The sequence below is a fragment of the Cupressus sempervirens genome, chromosome 7, assembly GCF_028749045.1.
Source record: "Cupressus sempervirens isolate cs-2001-9-10 chromosome 7, ASM2874904v1, whole genome shotgun sequence".
Taxonomy (NCBI): domain Eukaryota; kingdom Viridiplantae; phylum Streptophyta; class Pinopsida; order Cupressales; family Cupressaceae; genus Cupressus; species Cupressus sempervirens.
In genome coordinates, this window is record NC_143124.1 from 373,508,964 (window position 1) to 373,521,847 (window position 12,884).

At 34.7% G+C, this 12,884-nt stretch overlaps 1 protein-coding gene across 1 annotated transcript in view; it reads left to right on the forward strand.

Annotated features, from left to right (window-relative positions):
• Positions 1–2,018: 2,018 nt before the first annotated feature.
• Positions 2,019–12,884, forward strand: part of LOC149547020 (importin subunit alpha-9) — a 313,252-nt gene continuing 302,386 nt past the window's right edge. The window contains exon 1 of the mRNA XM_089791470.1: positions 2,019–2,387. Coding sequence (XP_089647596.1) covers positions 2,324–2,387 — 64 coding nt within the window. The 5' untranslated portion in view covers positions 2,019–2,323. The remainder of the gene's footprint in view (positions 2,388–12,884) is intronic.

Below are 12,884 nucleotides of genomic sequence, written 5' to 3' on the forward strand. Positions count from 1 at the left end.
CTTTGTCATGCTACAAAATTGTCTTGGTTCAACTTGGGAATCTCTCTTTTGTAAGACATCCTGGTCTTTAGCTTAGGTCCTTGAAACCTTATTTGCAACCACCAAGAGCTTACCAATTATTGGAAATATAAGTGGAGTAATTGAGAGGGGAAGGGTTAGTCAGTCGCTACAAAATAAATCTAGATCCCTTAGATATCAGTACAAAATAATTTTTTGAAAAATTAATTCTATAGATGCTCGATGAACAAAGAAATGCTAAAACTCGGTAAACACTGTAATTATTTGGTAAACATTAAACATACAAATCTTAAGATGTTATCTGTTATTACTTTAACTTAGTTGCAAACATATAAAAGAAAAAGCATGAACACATTTGACATCAAGATTTTACGTGGAAACCCAATTTAGAAAAAATCACTAATTGCAACTAGTTACTATTTTCACTCTTTTGAAGTGAGCTTTGTTAGGAGCCAACCCTGTTAAAATTTACAAAACACACTGTTAGGTGTGACCTTGTTAGAGGATTTAATCACCCTATTAGGAGTAACCTTGTTAGAGTTCTTTAGAAAATTCAATAGAATTGCCATCTTGTTAGAGGATTTACAAATAGCTGTTAAGCCAACTCTGTTAGGAGATTTAGATCACTACTACAATGGTTAGGGAGTAATAATGACATGACCTGATTTGAATGCAACTAAATTGTTGATTATAGATCTCAATTCTGGCTTGTACTTGATCCTTCCTGATCAAATGTATCCTTTCAACTCCACAAGGATATTATGCTTATCCTTCTAATTCGCTTCCTTTTTGAATTAGTAGATCTTCAAAAACCTTCCATGCATTCACACATACTTCACGCTTTCTAGCCCACAACTTGACCTTTTATTTATATCTTTCATTTTGTCAAGTAGACTCAAATACAACTTAAAATAATTAATATTCATCTTCTTAGTCGGCTAGAACCATTAGATAAATTAATTAAACTCAATATGCTAAAATAAGAAAATCTTTCATTAGCCGACCCTGCTCGGTAGACACTAACACAAAGACAATTTTCCTGTGTTAACCAACTAAAACTCGGTCAACACTGCATACTAGCAAAGTTCCTTTGGTAATTGAGTTAGCTCACTTAACACTAGTTCCATCCAGCATTTCCTTCATTAATCGAGTGAGCTCGATTAACACTCATCTTCCATAGACTTTCCTTTGACACCTAAGTGAACTTGGTAGACACTGCCTTTTGGACTAGGCAAACTCTAGATTGCTTGGTAGCCATATAAAATTATCGTCAATGCTCGAGTGAGCTCGACATACACTGACTGGTAATGATATGACATTTTGTGTAACATCAAAGACAATACACAATTAATCAATTATATCCAACAATGTAGATCCATCATAGAGGGACGCTGATCTTCAATAAGGAGGAATATGAGTTTTAATATTTTGCTGGTTGTATTTAGAGATTTGTGATGGTGGGAATTTTCGAAGCAGAATCTTGTTGGATTTAGGAATCTTCTTAGGCCAGGGAAAACTAGGATTAGATATCTTTGCAGAATTCTTTAATAAACCGGTTTTGAGGAAAACCTTTTTTGCTAGTTAACTTGTTTGATTTTAATGGATCTGTACTTAAAGTCCCCCAAATGATAGCCCTAGGGTTTCCTTCACCTGATCGATCATCTTCTTTATTCATTTGGAGAATGGAGAATTGGTCAGATGTTGGTAGATGACCTTATTCCACATATTTTGTTTTCAAAAAGTAAGATTTCGAGGTATTTTGTGCCTTCGCAAGATTCACTAATATTGCGGAGCTAGCCATGAAATTTTAATATATTAAAATGCTATACTTAACTTTGTTATGTTATTCTTATGAAAATAAATACTTATTTACAAAAGTACTCATGACTTTTGATACTTTGTTAATATGTTTGATTAAATTTAAAAGTTAGATGCAGAGTGTTTTAATTATTTAAAATATTTTTGTCTATATCACAATCAGAAGGTTAAACTAATGCAGCAACCATTTCACACTTGTGATAATTTGTAGCCTTACTACGATACTGCTTTTTCGCTATGTTCTGTGGGAAAAAACGGAAAAAAACCGAAGAAACTCGAGGCCTGAGATTTTATTCCCGTTACTGTTGTGCTTCAAACAAACGAACTGAATTTTTTAAATGAAGGCACTCTGTCGTTCTCTTTTACTCTAAAAGCTGCGAAGGATTTCCAGCGAGACCCTTTCTGGAAAAACAAATTCTTTAATAAGTGGATATATTGCGAGATTCTTTGGCTTCGTACATTGGAAAAGAGGAATCGAGAGGAAACCATGTCACATATGGCAGAAGAGTCTGGATCGCCTGGACAGAGACGGGACTCAATCAAAACAACAGGCATGTAACTTTCTTTTTCAGGGTAATCAGAATATTTTAGCCAATTCAATTCTTGGATAGTGTGTAACCGACGTCCACATTTAGTAATTGGGTAGGTTTTTGTTTTTCTTATGGGTAAATTGACCCTTAACTAATTGAGGGGAGCTTGCCTTCTCATTTCATAGTGCAGTGTTCTACATGGTACGGCACTTGAGGCAAATAATTCCCAGAATTTCAAAACATATTTTGCATAAGAAACAAACCAAACAATATAAACGCACATAAGAAAATATCTCTAGATTCAGTATTTATCTATGACCTTTCCCATTACTTCTCAAGGGACATCCCAACTTATATCGTTTTTTTTGAATTACAATCTCAATCGCTTTCTTTTATGGTAGGGCTTACAAGTTATCACCATAAAAATATTATCATTCTGTGGTCTACTTTGCAGTTCCATCATTTTCTTCTTTCTTCAATAAAGCTGCTTAAATTAGTTAAAGCGAATTTTCTTGATTTCAAGGAAATATCTATCATAACTATAACCTTCCTTCTATGACTGGTAGACTAATTTTGGTATAACCTTGTATGGTTGAGAAGCCTACCAACTCATTATACTGCCTAGCGAGTTTTCTTGTCTTAAAGGAAATATATATTATAACAGAAACCTTCCTTCTATAATTAGTAGATTAATTTTAGTATAACCTTGTATAGTTGAGAATCCTGCCAACTCATTAGACTGCCATCCAATCAAGGATTCATTGGAAACCAAGGTCTGGGGATTCCATAAAATATGGACAAGCCTGCTAGATTTTGAACCTAGGTCATCCTTGCAATAAGTGCTCCATAGTAGGGCTAGACAATTGCATATTTTTGCATCAAAATAGATAAAACAAGTATTTAAAATAAGGACAAGACTGCAAGATTTTGAACCTAGGTCATCCTTGATTCTTTGCAATAAGTGCTCCATAGTTGGGCTAGACAATTGCTTACTTTCATATCAAAATAGATAAAGCAGGTATTGCCAGTGTCTTCGTGTTGACTAATGACTATCATTAACTTTCTTTAATGTCCAAAATTCATTGTTTTAAAGCTATAGAAACTATTAGTTCTTTAAGTGATGGTTTCAGGTGTTTTGAGAGGCATTCTTTGAATTCTAATGGACAGGGGCGATAGCCATATTGCAAAACATTTTTAATATGTATTTTTTAATGCTAGATATGCAATAAGATGAAATATGTTTCATGCAAATTTGCAAGGAACAACAGGGCTGGGGTGTTTCTTCCTGTAGTGTGAGAAATTTGAATACATGCAACATAATAAGCTTGGATTAGCATTTAAGCCCCAAACTTGACAAGCATAAAATAAGAATTTTTTGTATTAGAATTATCAGTTATTGGGTGGCTTGATTACTTCAACAACTGTTTGAATGTATCAGTACTTTCTTTCTCCATTTATCATTGTGTTATGTGAATGTACTTAGAATCATGTTTTACTGTTTTTAATTTAATTTGTGATTTTTTTAATTTATTAATTCTCCATTGTTTAATTTCTAACAGAAGATAAAACCACACAGCACAGATTTACAACAGCTTGAGATTTTACAGTTTATATCAAAAACCTGTTTCTTGATGCGGCTACCTGTTGTTAAGGTTAAACATTGGGGCATAAACAACAACATTCCATCTCAAAGCCCTAAAGTAAAATTCTGAAGTTCAACCTTAAACTTTTTTCTTTATAATACCAGCTTGTGAAAATATTCCTTGCTCATCCTACTTACAAAGGATGCAACTTTTAACATGTTATTTGTTTTTTAATTATCGAGTTTAACATTCACACATTTCTAAAAATAAGAACACAAATTATTCCTGGAAAAAGAAGGTTATTTACAAGTGACTGTGAAGTTAGACAGTTTACAAATCACAACTTAAATACTTACGGTGTGAGGATTACCCTAGATTGTTATTTTATAATAATTGAACATGGTTTTCCTATTTGGATAGGTGTGTTGTGCACCTTGCAAATCCATGCATAATATTCGAATATTATTGTAACAATAGAAAGTTAACTAGGCATAATAATATTTTACTATTATTGTATATTGGAGTCTTGGACCCTCTTGAAATAGAAGGCACTATGAGGACTCAGGAATATATGAGATTCTCTTATGCCACTTGGATTGTATGTTGTATGTCTATAAGAGCACTTTATGAGGAAAGAGTTGCATTATAAGAGCATTGATAATGTAAGTTACAAATGGGCTAAACTAGTACTAGTTAGGTGGGATGTAATATCCTCTTGTTGAAATAGGATTTATTAATAAATAATAATAAAATTAAAAGAATAAAAATAAAATCTCATATAATCAAAATTTGGTTAAGTTTAACAAATGGTCAAAAGCCATGAAATGGAAAGTTGTGACTCCCTTACACATGAGATATAAAAGGGAGAGAAGAGAACTTCATTTGGAGGGAGTATACATGGAAGATATAGAGGAAAGATGGAGCAAAGTAATTAAGGAAGCATTAGTGGGAGAAGAAAGGAATGGGAAGAGGATAAGGAAGTAACTCTGTGAAAGGGGCAGCAATGATGACGGGTTGTAACTCTGAGGGTGGTAAATGTGAATGGTTGTGATCATTATGAAGAGGTGTGACTCGCCGACATATTGGAGGTTATAAAGTGGAGAAGGTTTTATTTGAGAAGGAGATAAAGAGTGGAGATCAATTTGGGGAAGAATATATTACTCTCACAGGCAATAATGAAGAATTCTACCTCAATTCTTATGAAAGGTGGTGACCTTCCTTCTACAAAGTATAAAGGAAAATTCATTCGAAGTGATGATGTCCCCTTCCTAATTCACCCAAACTCACAATTGCAAAAAATTAAGGTTAGGATTATATCTTGCCAATTATCTCTTTCCTCAATAATATAATCCTGGACTTGGACCAACAATCACAACATGAAAGACATATGTAACACACACAGAGTTAATCATCAGGATTAGTCAAGCCACATTATATTTATAAACACATTGGGGAAGAGACATGATGGGTCTGCTTGAAGCCATTTCTACACCAAGCCTAAGAGTGGATGCTTTACACAACCTTTTTGCTTGGTGGCTTGTACCTAATTTCCCCAATCACATTTCATCTCCTTACATACAATTGCCATATTTTGGAATTGGGATGAGGCCGTAAGGGGTTACCTGATTCTATAAATGCACTTTTTGACCTAGGCTGCAATGGTCCTAGGACAGCCTACTTATGAGTTGGTTCGCCACCCTTCTTTTGTACCTAAGTCCCTTCTCTTGCAAGTTGGATTTCAGACATATAAGATATGGAATAAGGAAGCATGGTAAGGTGCCTTAAGACAACCATTCTCCCCCCACACAATCCCCTTCCATTCTTACATGGTTGGAGATCTTTGGGTTCATTAAAATCCCTTAGCATACGGGTTGGAATGGAAATGGCAATAGGGTGCTCTTAGTCCTTCTCTTTCCTTCACAGTACAATAGGGTCCCTTATAGCTGTTCTCCCTACTTGCCACTAGCAGGGTGCCTTAAAGCACACTCCCTTAATGCAGATTTCCTTCCTTACCCTTTTGACAGATTGTTGCAGTGTTATGTATCTTTTAATATTTACTAGTATATGACGTGCAATAAATTCATTTATTAAACTAGACAATAATCTCTACATCACCACAGTGGACTGAAGGATCAACAAACTATATTCTGATCTGATTATTTGCTAAATTGTTGAGTACTCTATATACTTCTTTTCTATTCCATGCCATTCACTGCTCAGAGAATGAATTGTATTGAAATCCTTTCACTTCTTAGACTTTCATGTCCTTTCTTGTTAATATGTGTATGCCTCTTGCCTTCATTACCCTTGACTCTTCAGTTATTGACCCTTGTAAGATTACATTTCTATAACTAAATTCACCTCTTGGATCAACAATTATTAGTTACAGCTGTTACTTTTATTGCCTCCTCTCATGGGTTTGTAATTCTTAATAAGGAATCAACTGTCAATCATAAAATAACCAATCAAATAACTAAAGAAATGATAAAATATATTTGTTACTCTTCATAAGGAAGAGACAAGGAAATAAATAAATCATTTGCAATACTGGTAAGCATTGTATGACAGCAAACAATGCTGGAACACATCTAGAGTTAATGCTGATTTATAGAAGGATATATCTGAATTCTAGTAATGCTAAGGAACTGTTGTCACAAAAGCTTGCACCCTTGCCTAAAGTTTTTACCTAAAGGCAACCTTGTGAAACATGGAAACAGTCTCCGAGTTGTGGGACTTGAACCTATGAGATTGAGTCTCCAGAGAAGGCCGGCTTCCTTACTATTAGGGTGCACCTAATTACTCTTTGAGAGGAAAAGGGAGAAGGAATGCATGAAAGCAAGCTACCTAATCTAATCTAAACGGATGATACACCAAAATAGTTTGTTCAACCTTATTTCTGCCTAACAATGCACTATTCATTAACATAACCTCAAAATACACTGATTCACTTTTGCATTAATCCAACAAAACACATACAGATCATAAACCATATGGATGCTATAAGGAAGGAACTTCACTGTATAACATTCACAGATAAGAGTAGATACTATTATGCAGATTGAAGAATGAAGACAAAATACCAATAGAGGCAAGGAAAGTTTGCACTAATATTGATGGGAGAAAGAGGTATAGTAGAGAGTTATATTCATTCATAGATAAAAGGAAATTACAGTAGCAAAACATAGAATGCAATACTAATGAATCAAAAAAAGGCCGACCCTAAGAAGGGTTACAAAGTTTGCTTTTATAGTGCAAGCATAACTCAGATAGCTTCTACCCTAAGGCAAAGCACAACAACTGCATTTAAGGTTGTAGAGAACAATCACTGCAAATTTGAAGAAGATTTGATCTTGGTACACATTCAAATGCAGGAAAATTATATCTTTCACCAAAAAATAGCCCTGAGAAGACAGAAACAACGACCATTAATGCCTTAACCGAATAGATGGATAACTAGGCGGCAATGGAGTGTCCCTTTTCATTTATCAGGTATGGGGAATGTTGAAAGGAGCCTGTAAATGATCAAGAAGATCAGATCTGCTATTAGAAAACTGTTTCTTTCTCACTATCAGCACATCGAGTCAGCCATGTCATCGGTCAATTGGAGTCAATCCTCAGGCTTCACCACGTGGTCCAACCATTTTATATCATTCTACCACCCTACCCCTCATTTTTTTTTGTTTGACCCTTGACTGCATGTGATCGCGGCTTCACAACCCTTTACCTTTATTAGTTGTTTACCCCTGTGAAACTGTGATCAAACCATTATTGCTGCTTCGCAGCTTGTCTTTAACATTTTCCACTAACTGTTGCAACCTGACGACTGTATGATACTAACCCTTCACACCATCACTGCGGTTTAGGCCTAACAATGACGATATGAGATTATTGAAATGCCTTGGTCGCGCATTCGTAGCCTGAAATTGATATAACATAAAATGCTTGCGACCCTACGAACATGAACTTAACTGTCACCGCTCATTCGCCACCTTGACTCGAGATTAATGATTTAACCCAATGAACCAATGAATAAAAGTATTTGCGGCTTCGTAGCCTAAACCCTAAGTAATGCTTTAACTCCAGCGACCAAGCGATGAAGGAAACTCATATACTTGGCCCACCTTTCCACGTGGCACAATGTCATTATTCCGCATTAGCTAAACATCATGCACCTTCAAGATGTGGGAAAACGATGGCCCTCGATTGATCAGAATCCGATGGCATAGATTGAACTAGAATTGTCCACTGACCTCGCATTGTCATCACTTGAAACACTTGAAGCCTTGTGACAATGTGACCATTGACCATTGACCATGCTTGCACTGCATACTCGCATTGTTGTGACCTTAACCCATAGTTGAAGATTTAACCTTGCGACCCAGTGAACAAAGATATTTGCTGTGTCGCAACCCTAACCATGATTAACTGTTAATCCATTGCAACCATGCAAAATGAAGGAAGGTGCAGCTTTGCAACTGCTAACTGGATGGTTTTTCTTTAGACTGCGATAGTGCACCAACAACATGGAATGACCGCCTTGCACCTTTGTGTCTTGCTTGATAGTTAAGGCATATTATCCTGCGACCAAGTGATGAGAGGTAGTTGCATGATTGCGACCTAAAATTCCAAAGGGATATAACATGAATGCTCGAGACTTAGGATATAAAATGTAACCCAAGGTTTATATGTCCCTTATAACATTTGATCATTTGAATATTTGAAAATATGACTGTTGGCCATGCTGTAGGCAAAATTCAAAATTTTGGTGGGAGGGCAAATATGGCTAACAGGAACCTTTAGAGGGTCTAATACATATATATATATATATATATATATATATTAGTAAGGATAATATTAGAATTATCTATCAATTATATTATCAGATGTATATATATTCAAGACATATCACTATTTAAATCTAAGACCAGAAGCCAGTTATGTTTCCAAAGAGAAGCTTGTATAACTCCAAGCAAATGGTTGTCTGTCCCAAGATATGGTAGGGATCAGCGACCCTGAGCACCTTGCTGACATAGTCCCAAGATAGGCTAAGGGCTTGGATCTGTAAACTTTGAGGGAGCGCATTGCAGTTGGTCTCTAGGCACCATGGTTGCATACTTAATCCTTCCTTCATTGAGTTGAAGTAGTAATGAGGTAGGTATGGATGATAATAATTTATAAATCTAATAAATTGAACAACTAATCTTATAGGGGACATTGCAATCCAAACCCCAATTGAGGAATTTAGGATGAATTATGTAAAGTCCCAAACTGGGACATTACATTGTATTTGGATCATCACCTTATACTGTTTGAACCCATGCCTCTTCCTCTCACATGGCTTTGAGAATCTGTTCCTGTTTCATTTCTTTTACAATTTGCTGACTAGGGGGAAGACTCTAATATCTAGCAATCAATCTTGTTTCTAGTAACCAATTAGGGATCGGTTTAAGGAGATGGATCAGTTAAGGGCTCGTGAAGTCTTACTATTGTAAGACAGTTTCTTAGTCAAGTATGTTGATAGATTGGTGGCATAAGAGTTTGCTTTTCCCAAATTTGCTTTCCTTCAAGGAACTCGTACTAACATGCTCTTGGATTATAATGTTCTCAATCAATCATGGTTTACATACATGCCTCATTAAACTACTATTATAGTTCCTTAGGATCATGAGGTTGATTGCGTTGTCTAAGGTATGGGGACCATTTATTCTCATGTTCTCTAGAACAAACTTAGATTTGGTAATGGGCAAGGTGTATGATTCTAGACAATTTTCTTCTCGTTCTTAGCAAGAAGTAGTAAAGAGATGTAGCATCAGTCTAAAACTCGATATCTTTTGAGGTCATTTATATCTGCAAATAAGTGATTTGATTGGTCTATGCCTGCATAGTTCCTCAGATATTTCTTAGATTTAAAGTTGGGTATTTTAACATTTAATGCTTTGGGATCACTATGACTCAGGACCTTTTAATGTCCCCACTTTCTGCTTAGGTTCGAGTGCTATAACCTGCAACTGTTTGTCAATACAATACCATAAATTATATGTAAAACATATTAGCAATATTAAATTTAAGTAAATACTAATCTAAATACTACCCAAGCTACCCATCCTAATCCTTCAGGAGAGATCCTTTCTCCAATCACCTAACCCTTTGGTGAGAAGTATGTCTCGATTAGGTCATTGTCATAGAAAGAGCTTCTCCCTTAGGCCTCTTTGGGATCTCTGATAACATTACTTGGTAGAGATCCCACCTCCACCAAGTCTCTTATCTCTGACATATGCATATGTTTGACCACTACAATATATATATTGTCTCTAAGAGATTCTTTAAAATATCTCTCGAGGATTCCAATTTGGAATCCTGACATTCGATTACAAATGCCCCCTAGTCTCGAAGTTCTCTCTATAAGAACTCAACATTCCTTTAGAATGCACTTTATCATTTACTAAGAAGATTGATCTGTAATGATATTTCTAACACTATCAATGACTATTATTTGATAACCATTCAATATTCTGATGGTACGATATGCTAAAATATCTGACTAGACTCCTCGTGTATTTTGTATGAGGCTATCATGGCACTAAGTTACCTCAACATATAAGTAGCCCATTGAATATTGATCCTCCGCTCTGTCTTAACATTCTCGTATTCTTTATCACTAATAATAAAAAATAGACCCGCTTGCCATTGATGTTTAGTATGTTGGTTACTACATTATCTTCAGATCTTCTTTTAACAGGTCACTCATACTTTGGGGTTCAGATTGTATTGTCTTCCCTTTATTATAATTTCATCCTTTTTCTAACATTCCATCTATGTAGCCTTCCTTAGCCTTGGAACACGCCATAGCTTCTATCAGTTCTTATTCAATGTCCTTGTTTTTGGCGGCATGTAGAATTGCAAGTATCTATGGTTTAATATTCGAGACATGGCTACTTACTTATCCTTTGTACTCCAATCTTTTGCTCAATCCTTTGATTTAGCGTATTATTATTGTTCATTTGAGAAAACATGGGTCTCTATCTTCTTCTAATTTTTGATACTTGTTGGCCATCTTATTGACTCTGCTTGCGATATTGATATTGTCACCTTGAAGGAGATGTCATTCTTATTTTATTTTTTTGATGGTGTTGTTTGATTTGTTTGCTTCCGTTCTATATTATTTGACAATAATGATTATTAATGCTCTTAGATTCTATGTTTGTCCCAATGTTTGATGGCTATCCAGCTGCTTCCAAATATCATCTTCTTCTATTTTTTTGCATTTGTAGTTTCCTCAGAATGGATATATTCGCATCATGTGTGTGAGTCTACTCTGTGCCTCTCCTCTGAATATAGACTAATCTATGCTGCTGCATGTATATCGTTTTGTGCCACTCATACTTCCTTATCCATATTAACTAAAGATGGGTAAGTAACTTGTTGATTTGCTAGGAATGCTACTCTACCTTCGATACTTGTTCTAGCCTCTATCCGTAAACCAAACTGTATATTCCGATCTTCTTCCGGGTGCTAATGTTATGTATTATTTGAATGGTGCTCTTTTATGCCATGTCAGTAATCACATATATTCCTCCTTCAATAAAGGTATATAATTCTGTATTTCCCTGTTCCATAATCCTCCTTTTGCTTGGCCTGATAATCCTCATAAATATGAGACATCATTATGAATGATCATTTTGACCCATCGTGACTCTTACCAATTCCATACTTTTGAATAATAATGCTTAATCGCTTGTATTAGATTCATTTGTATAAAAGAAAATTTAGGAATTTGGGTAGAATAATATGTTTAGTTAATTTATTATATTATTTATTCTATTATTAATTATTCACTCAGTAGTTTACAATATTATATTGTTTATATTTTCAATTACTAAAGTATCATTATTTTGACACTCAATATTATTATTATTTATTAAAAAGATTGATCAATATTATTATCAATAATCATTGATTAAAATTATATGCCAATATAGGGTTATGACAACCTTACCATCAATTATGTCACTTGACTCCTACAAATGATTGAGGATTGTAAGTATTGAACCTTTCAACAGGGTTAGAATGCAACAAAAATCTCATGTGATTCTGTATAATCTTTCTTTCAAGGGAATTGGAACATCAATTTTCTGTTCCACTTCTATCCTCGTGAGATTACTCGAATCTTATGAGTTGAAATAGTTTGGAATCTGAAACCAAGAATCCCTATTGCTGTTAAAAAAGGAAATCGTATGCCAGTAGAAATTTGGACAGAGATACTGAAGCAAGAATAATGAAAATCAAATAATACATACTGCTTCATGTATTTCATTCAAATTGATAATGTATATATAGTAGTGTTTCCTACTTTGTAGGAAACAACTCTATAACAACTCTCCGATATTTTTTGTTTCCTACTTAGTTTAATATTAAGTTGTTTTCCGACAGCTTAATATTAACATAGATAATTGTATTTTAAATGTTGTCTGTTTGAAACCAATTCTTTATCATTCCCCATCGATCAAAATTAGGAGGATATGATTAAGCTGGAAAAGCATTGGTCTCCTGGCATCCATCTGTAGTATGCTTCACTGATAAGTGATAATTGATAAACAAACACTGGAATTATCTTGCAAAGTTTGAATGTTAAATTACCAATTAAGTTTTGCTATATAGTATGTAATAAGCAATAATTTGAGAAAGAAATTGTCAACAAGCTACACCAATTTGATGTATATTCCTCAGTTGATTGTGCCATTTTTGTCTTTCCTTGTGTCTATGAATCCATAACTCTGATCTATAAAGTTAGTGTTAATATCTCTGTGTAAGATATTGTGTTTGAACCATGAAGTAGGACAATCAAGCTACATCCATAAATAATAATAAATAAAACTGATAAGGGGAACATTTGGGGGTTTAAAGATCATTGTAGTGATTTGTAGTATGTGTGCAA